This window comes from Pseudorca crassidens, chromosome 3 (assembly GCF_039906515.1).
Source record: "Pseudorca crassidens isolate mPseCra1 chromosome 3, mPseCra1.hap1, whole genome shotgun sequence".
NCBI lineage: Eukaryota > Metazoa > Chordata > Mammalia > Artiodactyla > Delphinidae > Pseudorca > Pseudorca crassidens.
Window position 1 is genome coordinate 110452787 of NC_090298.1, and position 23683 is coordinate 110476469.

General features: G+C 38.2%; 1 protein-coding gene and 1 long non-coding RNA gene across 3 annotated transcripts in view; both read right to left on the reverse strand.

Moving 5' to 3' along the window:
- The window catches only part of ZCCHC10 (zinc finger CCHC-type containing 10), a 27049-nt gene continuing 3366 nt past the window's right edge, over positions 1-23683 (reverse strand). For both annotated transcript variants that reach the window (XM_067731733.1, XM_067731732.1), the window contains 3 exons: positions 12244-12405; positions 8561-8602; positions 1-7908 (listed from right to left, as the gene is read on the reverse strand). In XM_067731733.1, the coding sequence (XP_067587834.1) occupies positions 7641-7908; positions 8561-8602; positions 12244-12405 (472 nt within the window). In that variant the 3' untranslated portion in view covers positions 1-7640. The remainder of the gene's footprint in view (positions 7909-8560; positions 8603-12243; positions 12406-23683) is intronic.
- Positions 20357-23683, reverse strand: part of LOC137221663 (uncharacterized) — a 6022-nt gene continuing 2695 nt past the window's right edge. Inside the window, exon 2 of the long non-coding RNA XR_010942100.1 lies at positions 20357-20684. This is a non-coding gene — a long non-coding RNA (uncharacterized lncRNA). The remainder of the gene's footprint in view (positions 20685-23683) is intronic.

Sequence of the window (23683 nt, forward strand, 5' to 3'; positions counted from 1 at the left end):
TGAATGTTCATAGCAGCTTTATTTGTAATAGCCAAAAACTAGAAACAGTCTAAATGTCCATCAATACATGAATGGATAAACGAATCTGGTATATCCATACAGTGGAATACTACTATCAATAAAAAGGAATGAACTGTTGACAGCCATAAGAACAAGAATGATTCCCAAAATAATTATGCTGAAAGAAGGCAGACCAAAAATGTACATACTATATAATTCTATTTATATAAATTCAAAAAATGCAAACTATTCCATAGTTAAATAAACTATATTTGTGGTTGTCTGGGGATTGGTGGGGGATAGGGTAAGCAAAGAGGAATGGGTGGGAAGGATTCCAAAAGGGCACATGGACACTTTGTGGGGCAAGGTTTAATTATCTCGCTTGTGGTGATGATTTCATGAGTGTATACATATGTCAAAATCCATCAAATTATACACTTTAAACATGTGCAGATTATTGTAGGTCAAGTGCATCTCATAAAGTTTTAAAAAGAAAATTGAAGAGAATTTCCTGGCGGCCCAGTGGTTAGGCCTCGGCACTCACTGCCGTGGCCGAGGTTCAATCCCTCTTTGGGGACCTGCAAGCCACACAAGAAAGAAAAAAAGAGAGAGAGAGAAGGAAAGAAAGAAAGAAGGAAAGAAAGGAAGGAAGGAAGGAAGGAAGGGAGGAAGGAAGGAAGGAAGGAAGGAAGGAAGAAAGGAAGGAAGGAAGAAAGAAGGAAAGGAAGAAAGAAGGAAAGGAAGAAGGAAAGAAAGAAAATAAAATTGGAAAGTAAGGAAATAAAAAGTGTAATTTATAATCTTACCACCCAAATATGATAACTATTAGCAACTTGTTCACTATCAAACTCTATAGACACATTTTCAGATACCCAAGTGGTATCTGAAAATTTTCACAAACTGTAATATTCCATTATGTTAAAAATAGTTTGACGTTTCTCCCATTGCTAGCGTCAGTTTATATTTGCCAAGGTAGTAGTTGCTATTATTGTTATAATTATACTGAAATGAATACTTTTATTATACAGTCATCCAGACAACAGATCTTGAAACCTTCCTAGGTATACCTCTCTTACCACCAAAATCAACTGATCGCTAAATTCTGTCATTTCTACCTTCTCAATATCTCTCATATGTCACCTCCTTTCCACTCTCATCTTTAATGTGTTAAGTTAGTATAATTGTGTTAGGCTTGCATAAATTACAAACAAGAACACAAAAATCATACAACAGAGACTCTACTGTAAGGGGATGTGTTCCCTCTGGCCTTGCAGAGAGTGATGGGGATGAGTAGCTGTATCAAGGCTCTGAGGACCAACGTCCCCAGGAGTGACCCTCATTATTCTTCTGAAAAAGTGAAATAATATCTCTCATTCTTTTATCATAATGTTAAAGATATTAAACCAATAAATCTAGTAAAATGTGAAAAAATCAATTTTTCTTGGACATTTAAATGTTGATTACAAGCTGATCAATTAACTATATTTTATATATCTGAGTATTAATCACACACATATATATATTTGCATGGGCTCAACAACTCTTTCTCAGCCAAATACACCTCCCTTGAAAGGCTTTACCGAACTCTCCCTGCAATTTTCTACTCTAAGCTCTCTAGTGACTTAAGTTTGCACCACTTAAGACATGTCTATAAGTGTTTAATAGCCTCTGAATCCTCAGAGGACAAAGACAGGTACTTAATACTAGCTGTTAAATTTTATGTGAATGAGTGTTTTCTCCTTTGTCCACATACACACTGATTCCCCTCAAGGCAGCTAACTAGTTAGGGATGATTTTCTTTGTGCAAGTATCTAGTTGTATTGGCTTATATGTTTAGTGATCCTATGGATTTGCCTAGTACAGAACCAATCTTTTCAGAGTACCCTCAGGACTTCTTAAGGAAGGGAATTGTTTTATCAAGTGTATACCACAATGTCCATGTAAAAATGTTACCCAATAGTTCCATGGTTTTTCATTCTTGATTTTGTCCAGAATTTTGGGGAGAGTAAGATCCAGTGCTGGGGATTTATCAACGAGGTTTAATAGCATTTATTATCTATAACCCAAGTGGCTTGTAGCATATGGCAACTTGTACTATGTCTTATTTAATTTTAAATTAACATAGTATTCATTAATCATAGCAGGTTGAACCCAGGTGTATACTACTGCTAACTCACAGTATGTCACATTCAAGTAATAAAAAATAATAATAGTAAAAATAAACCCACTGAAACAGCACAAACAGGAGAGGAGTACACAGGGGCACAGTTTCTTACATAAACTTAGCACCACTCTTTCTGTCTTCGAGCACTCCCTGCACCTTGGCTGATGAGTATATTGTACCATCAAGTTTGGAGCCTTTGCAAAGTTCTGTGGCATAAATTGGTTTGCTTACTGTTGACTTTCTGTCACTGTAGACCAACAATTTGGCCTTGTTTTGTTGTTTAAGTTGGCATTCAGGATTCTATCAACTTTCCAGCTTCCAAAAGAGTTGCAATTTCTCATGTTTCATCTCCTCTACTTTTCTCTTTGCCTTATGGGTTTATGCTCTTTGTTTCTTTTCTACCATTTTAGTTAGGTGTGTAATAAACATGGGTTCAATTTGCTATGTTTCAATGAAAGTCTTCTTTCCGTTGCTCTCAATGATTTTGTGTGTGTCTCCCCAACGGATAGTGAACTCCAAGGAAATCACTGTTGAAGTGTTATTTATACATCGTGGTACAGTACCTTCCAAATAGGAGTTATACTGTTTGTGTTTATTACTGATTACCTTGAATAGCAGGTACAAGTGTCTTTGGGGGTACACAAAAGACTTTTCAAGGACATTGGCAATTTCCAGGTCCTCAACTTCCATCTGTAACCTCTCCTAAAATTCATCTGAGAACGTCTGCAACCCAGGTATTGTACTGGCTTTCCTTTCTCTCTTCCTCTCTCACACTGCCTTTCTCCCTCTTTCACACACACCACCACCACCACCACCACCACACCTACATCTTTTTATTTATTTATTTATGGCTGCCTTGGGTTTTCGCTGCTGCGCGCAGGCTTTTCCCACTTGCGGAGAGTGGGGGCTACTCTTCGTTGCGGTGCGCGGGCTTCTCATTGAAGTGGCTTCTCTTGTTGCGGAGCACGGGCTCTAGATGCGTGGGCTTCAGTAGTTGTGGCAAGTGGGCTCAGTAGTTGTGGCTCGCGGGCTCTAGAGTGCGGGCTCAGAAGTTGTGGTGCACGGGCTTAGTTGCTCCGTGGCATGTGGGAATCTTCCCAGACCAGGGATCAAACCAATGTTCCCTGCACTGGCATGCGGATTCTTAACCACTGCGCCACCAGGAAAGTCCCCACACCTAAATCTTTTTATGGCACAATTTTCCCAGGATGTATAAACCCACAGGACAGTATATAAAAATACAATTTGAAATATTACTTTGGGCCAATTTCTTTCAATTAAGGCACTATAACCCAAGGTCTGAATATGGATATATATTTGGCCTATGTCTCAATTTAGATATACTATAGAGTGGGGGATGGGAGGAAGTAATGACAAAATTTTTTTTTTTTTTGACTGCACGGCGCAGAATGTGGGATTTTAGTTTCCCCGACCAGGGATCGAAACCTCGTCCTCCGTCCTCTGCATTGGAACCACGGAGTCTTAACCACTGGACCACCAGGGAAGTCTCTAATGGCAATTTTTAATTAAAGACTTTGTCTCTTCCACCTGTTGTCAAAGAGCTTTGCTGCTGAGGAAGAGTCCTGTGAAAGTAAAAAAAGCTAACCTGAGAAATGTTGAATTAACTAATTTCTTCCTGCTAATGGCAGGTCTCCATGTCTTAACTACCTACCTTAGAACACTATTATACAAAATGTATAAGAAACCTACTAAGACAGCACCCAGATCATGGATTCTAAACACCATTCTCCAATTAAAAACCAGGGCAGGCCCCTTGGAGAAGTGGTTGCTTCCAAAGATGGGGCAAGGAGTCCACAAGATGAACCCGGAACATCTTGTGGTCCCACAAAGTAAGGAAGTCCTAACAAAAAGATGAGGATTTGTTGAAAGAATGAAGGAGCCTACGTGAAGGAACTCTTCTAATAGCCAAAGGTGTAAGAATTTGAGCAACAAAGGAACACTATTATTGAATTTTAACCCACAGAACAAAATAAACATCCAGGAGTCCACAGTACCATTGATTAAATGAATGGGGGAGAAGAGGCAGCTCTTCCTTAGAGTATAATTCCAATTAGTGTAGAAGTAAAGAGGGAAATGGAAAATCACCATTTGCAAAACATCACAGTAATAATTGTTCTAGACAAGATCCACTAAAAGTAGTGGCTGACTGTAAGGACAATTTGCAAAGTCTCAAAGTATCTCCTCCAAGATATCTATCAACTAAAAGGGGAAAGACAGTAACTTTGCAATGGAGAAACCTGATGAAACCACCTTCACCAAGTAAGTAATCAAGGTCAACATCACCAATAATAAATGACTTATTGACATTGGGAATTCTTCATTTCTGTGGTATTCTTCCAAAAAGCATAACATGAGTTCAGTCATGAGAAAACACTAGGCAAACCCAAATTGAGGGACATTAGACAAAATAACTGATCAATACTCTTCAAAAGTGACAAGGGCATGAAAGACAAGGAAAGACTAAGGAACTCAGCCGCAGACTTAGAAGTAACTAAATGTACTTTCTGGGTAATATAATGGAACAGAAATAGAACATTACTGGGAAAGCTGATGAAATATGAGTAAGGCTTTTGATTTAATTAACAGTAGTTTATCAAATATTAATTTCTTGGTTCTGATCATTGTACTATGGTTATATAAGATGCTAACATTAGGGGAAGCTAGGTGAGGTATACACGGAAATTGTAATATTTTTACAAATTTTCTGTAAATCTACAGTCAGTTCAAAATAGCAAGTTAAAAAAGTAAATAGCGGGGCTTCCCTGGTGGTGCAGTGGTTAAGAATCTGCCTGCCGATGCAGGGGACACGGGTTCGTGCTCCGGTCCGGGAAGATCCCACATGCCGCGGAGCGGCTGGGCCCGTGAGCCATGGCCGCTGAGCCTGCGCGTCCGGAGCCTGTGCTCTGTAACGGGAGAGGCCCCAACAGTGAGAGGCCTGCATACCGCAATTAAAAAAAAAAAAAAAGTAAATAAAACCATGACTATAAAGTACACCTTCTCTGTATTTTTTTCCATTTCCAGTGCTAACTTGGCCTAATGCCATCTTTTGATCCCAAGACAAATTTACTATATTATATAGTCATACTAACAAATGTTTGTGGAGTGAAACCTATCATCTAATTATGTCTCCTTTTGATATGTTTGTGGTTGTGGTTGAGAAATAATACATTTATTACATTTGCCAGGGATTCAACATCCAGAGTTCTGCTTTTAGGCAGGATGGAGAGAAACTCTTTGGAAGTTACTCTCCACTTTGCCATTGATTCTGCTTTTTTGAGTAAACTGTGTGACTAGAATAAAGTTCCTGTCCTCTGTACTTTCCCAGGTATACCTTTTAACATCTGTAATAGTAAAAATAATTAGAATTTAAATGCTCTTACCATGTAAATAGATAAGAAGTGGCATTAAGTAAAACAGCAAAGAGATAAAAGCAGCTTATTAAGCTCGTCAGCACAAACTGAGCTTTATTTAACTGCAAGTGATGTAACCTATGTACACATTTGTTTCCCTTCCAAGTTTAACTGCTAAAATTGCCCTTACAGAGATTACATTGTAAACTGTATTTCGTTAGTAATTTATTAAATTTGCCTGTCAATTGACACATTCTGTATGGAGCCTTAAAATGATGTTTTGAGAGTTTATTTACAATCATTGAAAGCAACGGTTCTGTAAAACAGGTAATTACAGCTCTTTAAGCTCACAACATACATATACTTAAACATTTAAATAGAAGTCCATTTTCTTCAAAAGTAATTTTCTACTGCTTTTTCATAAAAATATAAAAAGACAACATCTGTAGTTTTAAAAAACCTATATTTAACCCAAATCAAGATTTTTCTACAAATGATACCTCTTTCCAAAAAGTTTAAAAGACATCACAAAATAATGTGATGTTAAACCAAATAATTTCACCATGGCCTGGTGCTTTACTTTTAAGAAATACTGTGCAGTATTTCTTTTTAAACTTTCATGCTAGATGTCAACTGTGTATATGCTATGTCAACACACCAGATTAATCCAAGTCATTCATATTTATGCAGTAGACTGTCATATATGACCAGTTACCATATGAACTGTCATACCACAATTGCAAAATGGTAAAAGGCAATCTTTATGAAAACTTAATATTTTAGTAAAAGGCAACCAACATCACTCTAATTTTCTGTAAAAATTACCTCTCTTCCTCCTACCATTTTTTTCCCCCTTTGAATGGTACCTTTTATAGCGTATCAACACACAAAGGTATTTATATCACTTTTACTTAAGTTAGCTTTTTTTTTTCCCGTATGCGGGCCTCTCACTGTTGTGGCCTCTCCCATTGCAGAGCACAGGCTCTGGACGCGCAGGCTCAGCAGCCATGGCTCACGGGCCCAGCCACTCCGCGGCATGTGGGATCTTCCCGGACCGGAGCACGAACCCGTGTCCCCTGCATCGGCAGGAGGACTCTCAACCACTGTGCCACCAGGGAAGCCCTAAGTTAGCTTTTTAAATGACTGTTTTCTTTTCTGATACAATGAATTTATCAAAAGGCACCAAGATTAGAGTCCTATGTAGTTTCAGAATTTTGTTCCTTTTTAAGTTCCTCTAGAATAATTTTTGTCATAAAAGGGTAACTCTAAGAACCAGAAGAAAATGAATGATACAACACAGTAACTTAAAACTTGTACCATCAAAAAGGTATAAATTTATTAATAGATTCCTTGAACTTTTCACTTAGAAGAAGAAGTCAGAAGAACTTTCTGAACATAAACATAAAAATAGAGCACATGTATTAACAGTAGGAAAACTCTAAGCTTATAGAGGTATTAAATCTTACATAGTAACATACAGCCAAAAGCATTAGAAATTCACCGCCAGATAGATATTCTGATGCATTATCCTGAAAACGTGTCTGATACATAGCACTAACATGTAACAAAGTATGGCATTTATTTCACAGGGAGAAAAGATAGGTTTCATCACAAAAAGATTTACTAGAGGGGCCTCCCGGGTGGCACAGTGGTTGAGAGTCCGCCTGCCGATGCAGGGGACACGGGTTCGTGCCCCGGTCCGGGAGGATCCCACATGCCGCAGAGCGGCTGGGCCCGTGAGCCATGGCCGCTGAGCCTGCGCGTCCGGAGCCTGTGCTCTGCAACGGGAGAGGCCACAGCAGTGAGGCCTGCGTATCGCCAAAAAAAAAAAAAAAAAAAAGATTTACTAGATTTCAGCTTTGATTAATTTTAGAGATATATTTTAAAGATAAAAAAAAAAAGATTCACCCCTAAAATAAAAAAGTCTTTATATATATAATCCATTATTAATACTCTTTATGCTCCTACAATGTAAAACATTTAGAAACTTCTGAACTCTAAAAATTTTGATCAGTTAACCTATTTGGTCTTAACACATTCTAAATTCCCTTCTGAGAATCGCATTAACGTTTTTAGTCCATCAGTCCAACATGGATGGAACAATTCTATTTCTTTTTCTTCTTCTTTGGTGGTTCATCCTCAGAGCTACTATTTGTGCTGCTGCTGCTGCTACTGGAAGAGCTGGAATCTGAGTCTGAATCGGAGGACGAGGAAGAGCTTGTGGAGGAGGCTGAAGATGATGAACTGGAGGAGCTTTCATCAGAGTCACTGTCCTCTGAGGAGGATGAGGTAGAGGTCTCTTCACTCTCTGACGAAGAATCACTGGCTGAACTGTCACTGCTATTGCTACTGGAACTAGTTACACTCTTAGACCTATTAGACAATTATATGCATGAGAAGCTGACATTTAATAGAATGTTTAAAAGCAATTTCACTTGAGTATTATGTATATATATATACACTGAAGCTTTGCTAGCATGTTATCTCGAGATCTGATGTTTTGAGGATTCCCTAACTGTAATAACCCCACCGTGCCCACCCTCTCCCCTCAACCACAAGGTCTTTTACTACAGCAATTTAACTCTCTTGGATGGAGTCTGAGATAAGTGTATCTACTATACTATGCTCCAGAGTGAATGATGTTAGAATAAAGTTGCAGTTTAACAACTGGGTTTATTTAAACCTCATGTAGAGTGGTAAATGCTTCATAACCTTAACTACTTTATACCAGATACAGCTGGTCAATAATTTCTTACCACTCTAATAACATTTCCTAATCTAAGACAAGAGAAATTACTATTTCCAGGTATAAGGACTCTAGAAAGTTGGAGAAAGAGGATAAATGAAGGAAGAAACTCCAGATAGGTAAACAGAGGAACATATCAGAAAACAGGATGATATTTAATCATGAATTGCAAACAAGAGACTTCAGATCCAAATCTTTTAACTATTATTTTAAAATCACACACCCCATCCCTCCAACTAGTATTATATATTATCTATATAATACTAAAGCCACACATACCTTTTTTTCTTGGTCTTTCTTTCTACATTAGTTTCTCCAATGCTGATAAATGTGAAGGGGGGAAAAAGCTCCTGTTAATACAGTGATTATAAACAGCTCAAATGCTTCTGCTATCCCCAAAACTTTTTTCATTGGAAAAACACTTTGTCTTTTATAACATGTACTGAGAGTCCAGTGTTTATTGCTATAATCAAGAGGAAAGTTTCCTGTTGCAGGTGTATATGGTACATACAGTCAACTTAACCAGCACTTAAGCAAGACAAATGTTATCAACTGTACTTTAGAAGCGAGGTTAAGTTAGTAGTTAAGATGACCAAACGCACCAATTTGATTGTTTTTTAGTTTTTTCCCAACTCATCTATTTTATTTATTCATTCTTGGCTGCACTGGGTCTCCGTTGCTGTGCACAGGCCCTCACCAGTTGCAGCGAGCAGGGGCCACTCTTCTTTGCTGTGTGCGGGCCCCTCACCACGGTGGCCTCCCCTGTTGCGGAGCATGGGCTCTAGGTGCGTGGGCCCCAGCAGCCATAGCACACAGGCCCAGTAGTTGTGGCTCACAGGCTCCAGAGCACAGGCTCAGCAGCTGTGGCGCACAGGCCCAGCTGCTCCGTGGCATGTGGGATCCTCCCAGACCAGGGCTCGAACCCGTGCCCCCTGCATTGGCAGGCGGACTTCCAACCACTGTGGCACCAGGGAAGCCCCTCTTTTTTAGTTTTGAACTTAGATTGACATGGCTAAATCGACTATTTAGTGAACAACAGAACAAAGCAAGTAATAGCACAACAGCTGTAATTTATAATTTGGGTTTCTAGAATGGTATTATAAATGGCCATTTCATATAAAAAAAAAGCAACCTTTAATTTAAAAAACCATTTCTTAATTGATTCACTTTGCTGTACACCTGAAACGAACACAACATTGTAAATCAACTATACTCCAATAAAAATAAAAAGTAAAAATAATTAAAAAATAATTAAAAACTATTTCTTGTGACTTCCTTGGCAGTCTAGTAGTTAAGACTCTGTGCTTCCACTGCAGGAAGCCCGGGTTTGATCCCTGGTCTGGGAACTAAGATCCTGCATGCCACGAGGAAAGGCCAAAAAACAAAAACAAACAAACAAACAAAATACTTCTTTATCTGCATGTCCCCCAAACGTTCAGTTATTTACTGCTTAAGAACCAGAGACTTAATACTTCAAGACTGTGTTCCCTCACATTATTTATAAAGAACAAAGTCTGGAGATTTCTGAGTGAAATACACAAATGGCTTGCTGCTATACAGCTGCCAAACAACATGCATAGTAAATCAGGCTTTCAAATTACAGATTTACTTCTATTACTATATACTGTCCTGTAAATTTAACATTTTTATATTCTGAACTTCTCTATATTTCCTAGATAACATTATATCCTTATTTCCTGGGTCCTCAAATATAAATATGTATTTATGTAAAGCTGTTTTACACGATGGAATTACTTACTGGAGAATTGTAATTTTTGCAGTAAAATAAGTGGTAGAAGTACATTTGTTAAGTCACACCACAAGAATGCAAGATCACTGAAATTCACACACTTCCATAATTTTATCATTGAACCAAAAAATCAGCAGTCTTTACGTAACAGAGCCAAAACTAAAATTCATGTAGTTCTATGTATTTTTAAGACCAAGATAGTTGTGTAATACAACTAGAAAAACAAAAGTAAATGTTGAAATGAAATTATTCATAACTCTTATACTTTATTCTTTAGGACAGAGTCTTCAAACATTTTTTGCTTACATTCCTAATAAAAGAAGTTTGAAAAATTATGTTTTTCCCCTCAAAGGTTATAAAGTCTGGCATATTATATATTAAATATTGATATTTTAAAAAGAAAATCGTTACATCATTTTGGTAACTGTAAATACCACAAAATTTGATATGTATCATAATTAATTTTAAAAAATAAATGAACAAGCTTATCTTTAACAATTGGTACTTTTACACTGTCCTTTTTCCTCTTTGAACTTGAATTTTTATTCTCCTTTCCCCACAGAATGTATCCTAATATATTTTCATGCCTGAAAATTTTAGTGATCACTTACATTTCTCTGCAGTAAAAATATAGACATAACTTAATACTGTATCTTTTAATTACTTGTGATCATAAGGTTTTAAAAGTGTTTAAAAATTCTGAGTTGAATTACTATTATCATTACTACTATACAAATTGATTAAAACAATGTAAAATATATTATAACTTTTTGTAACTATTATACATAAAAAAATTTCACTGGAACTGTACCTCTTAATGACATGGATTTTTTTTTTCTAGCTTATGTATCCATGGATCTTATTGCTTGACTATGACAGGGTTCAGTATCAATTTAATTCCTATATTTAACTTTTACAGATTGCACCCTGAGAAAGCTTGTTAACCTGAACAGGTAGATGGGAATAGAAAGAGTTTTGCTGTAGCAATGTCACTCAGTTCTCTGAATTCCTCCCATGTTATATTCCACAAGTCACGTAACGATGTATCATTAAAATATACTTTTAAATTGACAACTCAATTAGATCCTCCTTCAATTTTGCTGAGAAAAAAAATTACAAAAGAACTTGCTCCCAATAATTTGGGCCTTTTACTTTCTTACAAACACCAGTATTTTGAAAAGTCTCTAGGATTTTATACATGAGCACAATATACCAAGGTAAGATTAGAGATAGGCGAGAGGTATGCCTTTCTTCTGTGAAATTAGAGAGGGGTAGGCAAGGTCTCATACAGATTTATCTTTGGAAGAAACATATATGAATATTGATAATCTAGAAACTGATTACCTGTCTATTCCTGTATAACCCTTGAAGAGCCTTCCTGTCCACAAACTGGAAGACTGTTGCCTGGAAAATCCAGATGTTTAAGACACTATTATATTACTAACGGTCCTCATGAAGGTGTTACTTCTAATATGCAGCACTAAGTAGACCTGACACCTTCCTGTTTCAGTTACTCTGAAACACATAAGCTTACTTATTTCATGGGAATTTGAAAAGCTTTATTCAAAGGGCATAAAAGGATAAATAACAATTTTTCCCTCCTACCCCGTTCTCCTTCTAGAAAAGAACCACTATTATCAACCACTTATATTCCCCCCCCCCAAAAAAGCTCCATTATTCCTTTTTTCTTCCTTTTTAACATAAATGATAGTATATTATATATACTGTTCTCTACCTTGTTTATATACTTAGTATAAGTATCTTGGGTACTTACTTTGGATATCTTTCCATATCAGTTCATATAATCTACCTCATAGTATTCTGCTGTCATTTCATTGGCAGTTGAGGCAAGAAAAGCAAAGTGATTAAGAGCATGGACTCTGGAGACTGGCTAGTTGGTTTAACACTTAACTTTTCCACTTACTTGCTGTGTGACACTGAGCAAGTTACTGAATCTCTCCATGCCTCAGCTTCTTCATATGTAAAATGGGAATTATAATAGTACTTACCTTAACGGTATAGATGTGATGCTGAAATAAGCTAATACTTGTAAAGACCTTAGTACGGTGCCTGGCACACAGTAACACTCATTAAACATTAGCTAATATTACAATATAATCTAAATCTGGATAACCACCGTGAGATATTTAGTCCCTTAATAAATTTTATAAATACAAATAAATATTCCTTTGGATACCATATGTAACCTTACCTTTGCTGTAATAATAATCTGTTTTCTTTTTCTTTTAAAGCTTTCTTTAGTTCTGCTGTTCTTGAAGGCCTATGTAGGTACTTTCTTTTTCCTGTGCATTCATAAGTCCAATGCCCAAATTCCAAGCATTTCTGACATCTTACATGTTGTTTATTTGCTTCACTGCAGAGTAAAAAATAGAATACAGGCCTTAAATTTTTGACCTGACATTTTCTGTCATGAGAAGCATAAACAATATAAGCATAAAATGATGCTTATGTAAAGGTACAATCCAAAAATAAGCATCATTTTACACTTTAAATTATTTGTTAGATTTAATCACAAAGCAATATAGTAAGTGGTTAAGAGCATGGACCTGGGAGTTAGACAGAACTGAGTACAAATCTTCTTTCCTCAATTCCATTCCAGTAATGGCAGACCAGGTAACTCAGACCAACTCTTCAGCTCAGAACTAGAAAAGACAGTCAAAACATTTTTAACAATGTGCTCGAGGTATCAGAGAACTAACAAGAGATTAAAGAATAACCAAGCCAAGATATGGAAGAAGCTGGAAACCCAGAGTGGTCAGTCCTACGTTTAAGTCAACTCTGGGTTTTTTTCCCAACTCAGGAGGGTAAGCAAGCATCACTTACAAGGAGCAAGGGAGACAAATTATGCATTCAGAGTTGGGACTCTGAAGGGCTTTACTCTAAGAATAAAGCAACTGCTTATCAAGTGCAGCCCAGATTCTAGTCACCTAGGAGACTAAGAAAAATCTCAGTCCCTGAAATTGAATTAAGGTGTGGCAAGTGAAGAAAAATAAAGGAATTAGAAAGGAAGAAATAAAATTGTCATTCCTTACTGATGATGTATCATGTAAATGGCAAATCCAACAGACTCTACAGATAAAAAAAATTTTTTTTGGCCCTGCCATGCGGCATGTGGGATCTTACTTCCCCAACCAGGGATCAAACCCTTGCCCCCTGCATTAGGAGCGTGGAGTCCTAATCGCTGGATTGCCGGGGGAGTCCCAAAACATTTTTCAATAATTAGAATTCATAAGTGAGTTTAGGAAGGTTTTATATTGGGGTCAGTAAATTTTGTCTATAAAGTGTCAGAGTCAATATTTTAGGTTTTGCAGACCAAGAGGCAAAATTTAATATATTACAAAGGTATTTATATCACAAGAGAGAAAACAAATTTCTACAAATATTTTATTAATGAAAATATTTCAAATAAAAGAGGTTTATTAATGAGAAGAATGGAATTCTTTTCTATAACATTTCACTCAATTGAGGTTCAAAATTAGTGTTCTCTATCATCAAATTGATCATATATATACAAACATATGTAAAAAGCATTCTTGGTTTGCAAGCCTACAACAGGCAGCAGGCAGGATTCAGTGGACTATCGTTTGCCAAACTTTCTATTAGATATTAGGTCAACACATAAAAATCAATTGAGTTTCTACTTAACAAAAACAGTTAAAAATAAAAATTTAAAAGGTGGTATTTATGGGCTTCCCTGATGGCGCAGTGGTTGAGAGTCCGCCTGCCGATGCAGGGGACACGGGTTCGTGCCCCAGTCCGGGAAGACCCCACATGCAGCAGAGCGGCTAGGCCCGTGAGCCATGGCCGCTGAGGCTGCGCGTCCGGAGCCTGTGCTCCGCAGCGGGAGAGGCCACAACAGTGAGAGGCCCGCGTACCGCAAAAAAAAAAAAAAAAGGTGGTATTTATAACATTCTGAAAAATAACAAGCACTTATAAATAAGTGAAAGAAAATATGTGCAAGAATTCTATGCAGAAAACAAACATTACTGAGAGAAATTAAACATCTAAATAAGTAGCTAAGTAAAAGGATTACCATGTTCATAGACTGAAAGACTCAATATTGTAAAAACTGTCCATTCTCCCCAAACTGATCTATAGATTCAAAGCAATGCCAATCAGAATCTCAACAGGTGTTTGTTTGGTATGGAACTTAAACTTATTCCCTAAAATGTATATGGACATTCAAAAGGCCAAGAATAGCCAAAATACACTTATAAAGGAACAAGTAGGGAAGACTTAGATTAAAATAAATTGACTTGTGGTGATCATTTTGTAATGTACGGAAATATTGAATCTCTTTGTTGTACACCTGGAACTAATGTAGTGTTGTAGGTAAATGATATTTCAAAAACAAACAAAAAAATCATAAAAAAAGAGTTCAGATTTGTGGTTAACAGAGGTGGGGGATAGGGGGAGCAGCAACCAGATGAAGGCAGTCAAAGTACAAACTTCTAGTTATAAGATAAATAAGTACTAGGGATGTAATGTACAACACGATTAATGAAATTAACAGCTGTATGTTATACGTGAAAATTGTTAAGAGTAAATCTTAAAAGTTCTCATCACAAGAAAAAAACTTTTTTCTTCTGTTTCTTTAATTTTGTATCTATATGAGATGATGGATGTTCACTAAACTTATTGTTAACAGTGACTTCATGACGTATGTAAATCAAATCATTATCCTTAAACTTATACAGTGCTGTACGTCAACTATATCTCAATAAGACTGAAAGAAAAAAATAAAAGACAGTGACTTATGATACAGCTATAATAACTTAGAATGTGAGACTGGAGCAAATATATACAAATATGCCAGTGGAACAGAACAGAATGTCCAGAAATAGACTAATGTATACATGAACAATTTATGACAACCATGGCATTAAAGAGCAGTGGGGGGAAAGGTTAGATTATAAATGATGTAGGGACAACTGGTTATGCACATGGTAAAAATAAGACTTAACCATAAGCCCAAAATGATTACAAACTTGGTCAAACAATAAGGTTTAAAAGATAGTATAAAAAAAGTGACATATTTGAGTTAGGAATTCTTAAGAAACAAAAACAAAGCACTAAGACTTCCCTGGTGGTGCAGTGGTTAAGAATCCGCCTGCCAATGCAGGGGATACGGGTTCGAGCTCTGGTACAGGAAGATCCCACATGCTGCGAAGCAACTAAGCCCGTGCGCCACAACTACTGAGCCTGCACTCTAGAGCCTGCAAGCCACAACTACTGAGCCCATGTGCCACAACTACTGAAGCCCACGTGCCTAGAGCCCGTGCTCCACAACAAGAGAAGCCACCGCAGTGAGAACCCTGCGTACCGCAATGGAGAGTAGCCCCCGCTCACCGCAACTAGAGAAAGCCCACGTGCAGCAATGAAGACCCAACGCAGCCAAAAATAATAAATAAATATATTAATTTTACAAAAAGCACTAATCATAAAAGATTGATAAATTAGAATTACTAAAATTAAGAATTTTCAAAAATTAAGAATTTCTGTTCATCAAAATATACTATAAAGAGAGTAAAAAGAGAAGCCAAAGAGTGGGAGAAGATATTTGTAACACATTTTGCCAACAGCTTCATCTTAAGTATACAAAGAACTCTTATGAATCATTAAGGAAATGATGTACAATAGAAAAATAAGATAAAGTGGAAGATGGAAAGGCAGTACAAAAATGGGATTGGGAAACAAATTAATAAACACATGAAAAGGTGCTCATTACTAACATAAGAAAAAGCAAAAACCACTATAGTTGAAGAAATGCATACTCCACAGTCCAGCAATTCCACTTGCAGGTACTTACACAACAGAAATCTACAAAAAACTATACCAGATAACATGTGTAAGAATATTGGAATATTGCTTTCCTTTACGTAGCTTTTAAAAGTTTTGAAATAGTCACAACCTTATAGAAAAGCTGTTAAGTACAGTTCAAAGAACTATTTTTCCTAAATCATTTGTGAACTGTTTTTGCTGAGCCATTTGTAAGTTGCCAACCTGATGCCTCATCAAACCAGAATACTTTACTGCATGTTTTCTATAAACTAGGACATTCTCATATATACAATGTAACCATCAAAATCAAGAAGTTAATGTTGATACCTTCAAGATCCCATTTAAGTTTAATCTTCAGACCCCATTTAAGTTTCATCAAATGTCCCAAAAACATTCTCTATAGCAAAATCCAGTTCTGCATCAATGTTGCACATGTTGTCATGTCTCTTCCTTCTTCTGGAAGAGTTCCTCAGTCCTGTGTCTTGCTTTACATGACCTTGACACTTTTTGATGATTACAGCCAGTTATTTTGTAGAATGTGCTTCAATTTGAGTTGGAGGATTTGCTTCCAAGTTCACTCATGTGGCTAACGGGAGGCTTCAGTTCCTTACCTGCTGGCCTCTCCATCGGGCTGCTTACAACATGGTTTTACCCAGGGAGAGTAACCAAGATAACTCAAGAAAGAAGTCAGTCTTTTATCACCCAATCTTGGAAATGACATACCATTACTTTTGCTATATTCTACTGGTCATACAGACCAACTCTGGTACTCTCTGGAAGAGAGTACACATGAAGCAGGGATCACTGGAGATCATCTTGGAGGCTGGCTACAACATCTGATATCTCTATATGATTAGATTCAAGCCATGTATTTTTGGCAGGAATATAACAGAAATGTGCCGTGTTCTTCTCACTGTATTCCTGTCAGGTGACACAAGACTACAATTTGTCTTGTTACTGATGATGTTCGTTTTGATCCCTTCATTATGGAGGGTCAACCAGATTTTGCAATATAAAGTTATTTTTTGTCCTTTTGTAATTGAGGTGGTTTTAAATTATGTCCACAAATTCTATGATATCCTTACTTCAAGGGTTGGAGCCTACCTACCCTCCCCTTAAGTGTGGCTAAGACTTAGTGACTTGCTTCTAACTAACAGAATAAAGCAGGGTGATGGAGCGTGACTTTAAAGATTAGCTCATGGGCTTCCCTGGTGGCGCAGTGGTTGAGAGTCCGCCTGCCGATGCAGGGGACACGGGTTCGTGCCCCGGTCCGGGAAGATCCCACATACCGCGGAGCGGCTGGGCCCGTGAGCCATGGCCGCTGAGCCTGCGCGTCCGGAGCCTGTGCTCCGCAACGGGAGAGGCCACAGCAGTGAGAGGCCCGCGTACCGCAAAAAAAAAAAAAAAAAAAAAAAGATTAGCTCATGTAGCTGCCATGTCATGAAAACACTCAAGCAGCCTCTAGGGAGGCCCACGTAGTGAGGAACTGAGGCTTCCTGCCAACAACCCTGTGAATAGCTATCTTGGAAGCAGATCCTCCAGTTGTGGTCAAGTCTCCAGATGACTGCAGCCCCTGGCAACATCCTGACCACAAACATGTGGGGAGAACCTAAGTCAGAACCACTCAGCTGGGACTTCCCTGGTGGTCCAGCGGTAAAGAAGCCGCTTTACAATGCAGGGTACGCGGGTTCGATCCCTGATTGGGGAACTAAGATCCCACATGCCGCAGGGCAACTAAGCCCGCGCGCCACAACTACTGAGCTCCTGCGCCTCAACTAGAGTTCGCGAGCCGCAAACTACATAGCCCATGTGCTCTGGAACCCACGTGCCACACTACAGAGCCCATGTGCCCTGGAGCCTGCGTGCCACAACTAGAAAAGAGAAAACCCACATGCCAATAGAGAGAAGCTCACACGCCACAACAAAAGATCACGCATGCCTCAATGAAGATCCTGCGTGCCACAACTAACACCTGAGGCAGCCCCCCCTACAAAAAAAAAAAGAAGAAAGAAAAAAGAACTACGCAGCTAAGTCACTCCTGAATTCCTGACCACAGAACTGAGATGTTTATTGTTAGAAGTCACTAAATTCTGGGGTAATTTGTTATACAACTATAATTAATATCTAATAAAGCAATTAATAAGTATTTTGTGGGTTGGTATTTGAAAGTACATAAATATCCTGCTCATTAAATTTTTAGCTCATTTATTCATCTATCAGTATGAAGTCTATTTTTCTATTTTATTGAATGAGTTACTATCCATTACCATGATTTATTTTGATGCTCAGATTGCCCTAGATTTGGTCAGTGGGAATCCCTCCAAGTTGGATTCTGTGTTCTTTTGACATGGTTCCTTCATTCTTTGAGCACTTCCTTGCTTTCTGGTACAACAAAAAATTCCAGGCTCATCTTATACTTTCCCTGTCCTAAAATCAGGCCTTTCCAGGCCTGAAATCAGCCTGATGGAACCCTGATGACATTCAGAGTCAAGATCAGGGCACACATGTGCTCACTGTAACTGGAATGTTGCTGCTCCCAGATACCCTCAGTGGACAGAGCTAGGGAACAACACACACATTACTATCCATGTATCAAATACACACATCTACAGCTATATTTAACTATATATTTTGAAAACCATGAATTCATACCGATACCTTTAATTCCAATTCAACTTCACAGAATTTACTCTATTTTCTCCTTCCCCATACCTCCTCCTCCTTCAGTGAGAAATCTGGCTCCCATTATCCTTAACAGATTTAGTTATTTGGTCAATCTGTCTTATGAAACCAATTGCCCATTGTTGCCCCCTCCCCCTTACAGATGCCCTCTTTACTCCATGTGGGCTCTGGTACTCTGCCCTTTGCTGTCCTCCCACACTCCCCATGTGAACATGCTCCTCACTCTGCTTGGGCTCTGACTTCCACTGCCGGGCCAGTCCACCTCACATGAACTCATTTCTCTTTCTATTTAGACTGTGCCACCCCACATCAAATTATACCTCCCCTCCCCCATGGAGACATTCTCCCCACTAGGGTGACAACTTGTGTTAAATGGCCCTCCCTGTGTGGAAACCCCCCTCACTCTGCTTGGGATCTGGTGCCCTGCATTGGACCTTCACTCAACTGGATGCCCTCTGCACCCTGCTGGCACTGCACGCCAGTTCACGTCCCTATGTGGATGCCCTAGTTACTCCCCTTCAGCTCTAATACTCCAGTGCCAAGTCAGTCCTCTGCATGGATCTATACCACCTCATGGCTTTAGGACTGACTTGTTCAAGTAGGGAAGAGGAAGAGGAAGAACTATAGTAATATTCTTAACAACAAGATTTGTAAAATCCTCTAAATTGGAAATAATATCAAAGAAGAATGGATGATCTGTGGTATAGAATACACTGGAATACTTCATAGTGATAAAAATGAACAAATTCCAGCTTAATATAACTCAGATGGAACTTAGATATAAGAAGCTAAACTCAAAAGAATCTAAATTGTCTGATTCTGTGTAAAGGTTAAAGACAGGCAAAATTAAACTCTAGTGAATAGTTAGATGGTAAAAGCACAGAACAGAAGCAAGTTAGTAATTACCATAAATGTTGGGATAGTGGTTACTTTAGGAAGGAGGGAGGAGGTTGTGATTGGGAAAGCTTGGTGGCATCTAGTATATTGGCAATTTTTTATTAAATACTTGATCTGGGTAGTGGTTACATGGGTTAAGAATTATAAAAATTGAAAAAAAAAGAAAAAAAAGAATTATAAACATTACCTATTAAGGACATATTTATGTTGTCTGAACTTTTTTGTAGATGTGTTATAGTTCACAACAATAAAATTTTTTTAAAATCTTGGCTCTTTCACTACACAGCTTTAGGCTCATTAGCAAGCTAGTTTTTGAACTTCAGTTTCTATTCTAAAAAATGGGATAATATCTACTTCACTAGGTTATTGTGAGAATTAGATAAGACTATAACCGTGGTTTATACTTACTGTGTGCCAGGAATTTAGCTAAGTAGTATTTATACATAAATACATCTAATCCCCATGATAACCCAATGAGTTTGAGAACAATATCCCCATTCTACAGACTGGGATGTTTGTATAGAAAGCAGTAAGGAATCTGGCATAAAGTAATAGACAAATAAATGGGAGTTGTGAATATCAATCCACACATTAGGCTAATCAATTATCTGGACTAACGAAACATGGCAATTTAAATTTTCTCAAAACATGGTTGCATGATGGGATGCTAGATTCTTAATTTCGACCTAGAGCAGTCACCTTTTTATCCCTGGAGAACACATAATTGGTGTTCAGTAAATGTTTCTAAAATGACTGACTGTTTAAATAGGCAAGGGTTTAAGAGGACATATATTGTTTATAGTATGCTTTTCATTAATGAATTCCCACATCATCAGCCAGCTTCTGTAATTTTGACAGTAATTTATTTTTAGCGTTTGTTCAAAAATTAAGCCAATCCTAACATGAAGAACTAATGTTTCAAGCAAGGAAATACTACTCAGTAGTAGTTTCTTTTTTTAAATAAATTTATTTATTTTTGACTGCATTGGGTCTTCGTTGCTGAGCAGGGACTACTCTTCGTTGTGGTGTGCAGGCTTCTCATTGAGGTGGCTTCTCTTGTTGCGAGCACGGGCTCTAGGTGCACAGGCTTCAATAGTTGTGGCACGTGAGCTCAAGTAGTTGTGGCTCGCTGGCTCTAGAGCGCAGGCTCAGTAGTTGTGGCGCACGGGCTTAGTTGCTCCGCGGCATGTGGGATCTTCCCGGACCAGGGCTCGAACCCGCGTTCCCTGCATTGGCAGGCGGATTCTTAACCACTGCGCCACCAGGGAAGTCCTGAGTGGTAGTATTGAAAGATAATAAAGAAGAGTCAGCTTTTTACCATAATAGTAATAGTTCATAAATTTCAGTAAGCAACTGCCAGAACCACGACTATAACTTCAGAGCTTATCTGAATGTGTAATGTAGCAAATTGTTAAGGCTATCAATAATAAAACACTCTATGGACTTAATATTAAGTTGCCCACTTTTCAGGCAAAAAGAACCACTAACACACTTAATATATACACAATTGTGATATGCATTCCAGAAATAATAAATTCAAAAACATTAAAGGATAATTAGTAAAAAATGTAAAATCATGACTCTCATATAAATATAAAGTGAACACATGTCAAAGGTTTTATTTAATCATTAATTAATAAGGGAACCAGTAAGATGTTGCAGTTGGTTCAAAACAGAATCCAAACAACACACATATATGAGCAATCAGGAACACAGGAAACGAATTTACAGATAGCTAAAAACTGGTCAAAAAAAAACCAAACAAAACTGGTCAATAGACACAGGGCAAGAATCAGTTGTACTGTCTTTTCATGGGTAAGAATCTTTTCTACCAGCTTTCTACAATTTACAGAGTCATTTTAAAATAGCTCAAAGAGGGCTTCCCTGGTGGCGCAGCGGTTAAGAATCCGCCTGCCAATGCAAGGAACACGGATTCGAGCCCTGGTCTGCAAAGATGCCACATGCCGCGGAGCAACCAAGCCCGTGAGTCTGGGAAGATCCCACATGCCGCGGAGCAACTAAGCCCGTGGGCCACAATTACTGAGCCTGCGCTCTAGAGCCCGTGAGCCTCAACTACTGAAGCCCACGTGCTTAGAGCCCGTGCTCCACAACAAGAGAAGCCACCGCAATGAGAAGTCCGCGCACCGCAACGAAGAGTAGCCCCCGCTCGCCGCAACTAGAGAAAGCCTGCGCGCAGCAACAAAGACCCAACTCAGCCAAAAATAAATTAAAAAACAAAACAAAAAACAAAACATATATATATATATCAAAGACAGTGAGGCACAGGCCGTCACAGAGTCACTAGCCAGGACAGGGAATTAGACAAATCAGCCAGTAATCTTTATTTTTTAATCCATTTCAAAGCCTTTCACAATATTTCCTAACAATGAAAATATGGAGGAGTGTGGAAGCCTCTCAGAATCAAGGAAATAAAGTCTTCTCCAACTCATAGTTTGTTTTCCCAATATTAAGAAACTTATAACCTGAGATCACAGCCATTAAAAATATTATCTACCAGCACTGTGGAGTTTGCTTTTTGTTGTTATAAACAAAACATTCACCAATACCTAAAGCCCACCTATGATGTTCTAAACATTAACACCACTAAAAATACTTAAATCTTCCAGATAGAATACTGAATGAGGCACACCTATAATTTCAAAATAAACACAAGATCAGCATTTATTTCTTTTCAAATGAATACCCTATTTTTTTTTTTTTTTTGGTGGTACGCGGGCCTCTCACTGTTGTGGCCTCTCCCGTTGCGGAGCACAGGCTCCAGACGCGCAGGCTCAGCGGCCATGGCTCACGGGCCCAGCCACTCCGTGGCATGCGGGATCCTCCTGGACCAGGTCACGAACCCGTGTCCCCTGCATCGGCAGGCAGACTCTCAACCACTGCGCCACCAGGGAAGCCCTGAACACCCTATTTAATAATATTCCATTTCTATATTCTAAGCTAAGGCTTAAGGAAGTGTTTTAATGGTACAGCCTTTTTGGGTGAAACCACCTTCTTTGATACCATTTCTGTCAGATTGGCAAAGCTGTTTTTTAAGCCGATTGTTGGCAAAGATGGAGAATGGGCACCCTAAATGTAGTAAGATACACATTCTTAATTGCTGGTAAGAATGTAAGTTGCAGATACTTTCTGAAGGGCTATTTGGTAATATGCAACAAAAATCTTAAAAATGTACATACCAAATAAACAAAAAATATAATATAAATGATGATTATCTACCTAGAAAATCCCTAAGAATCCAAAATGGAGCTATTAGGACTACTAAATGAGTTTAATAAGGTCACAGGATACAAGGTCAACATACAAAAGTCAATATACTAGCAACAAACAGTTGGACATGGAAATTTTTAAAAAATACTATTACAATACTTACTTTTACCCTTGTTAAATTTCTTCTTGTTAGACTCAACATAGAGTTCCAGCCTGTCAAGACCTTTCTGGATTGGGATTGCGTCATCCATTGTATTAGTTATCCCTCTCAGCTTTGTGTTAACTGCAGGTTTGATAAACACGCACATGTGTCCTCATCCAAGTCATTTATAAAAATGTTGACAAGACCAAACTGAGGACCAAACTCTGCAGGCCACCATGGGATACCTCTATATATTTACTTAAACCCATTAAACAATACTCTTTGTCCATGATGTTCAACTGATGTACCTAATTGTTCTGTTTTCACAAGAATATTGTGAGAGACTTTTCAAGATGGCTTTTTGAAATCCAAATACCTAAAAGGCAAAAAGGGTATCAATCTGTAAGGACTTGATACCTGATGATCTTGGCTTTTCTTTCTGCACGTATTTAATAAATCGAGCCAGAATTTTGGCTGGAATGGATATCAAGTTCACTGGTCTGGTTTGTGGAATCTACCTTTCTCACTTTGAAAATCAAAACAGCATTTGCCTACTTCCAGTCCTTAAGCACCACTCCTGTTTGCCAGGGGTTCTCAGATTACCAGCAGCAGTACAGCCATGTCACCTGGAAAATCTCTGTTATGCTGGGGAGCAATCACATGGGTCAAGTGCCTTAAACACATTCAGAGTGGAATAGGGCTCTATAACTCACTCCTATCTTCTCATGCTGCATATAATTATATGTGAGTGAAATCTGATTCAAAGTTAAGTCCCTGAAAGATCTGCTGAATGAAAAGTTCAAATTTCCCCCCTTTCCTCCTTTAGTCCAAAGACTTTTAAAAACAATGTCAATAGTACTTTCTCACTTCTCATAACTTGTAGTTTAAGACTTGTTCTTAT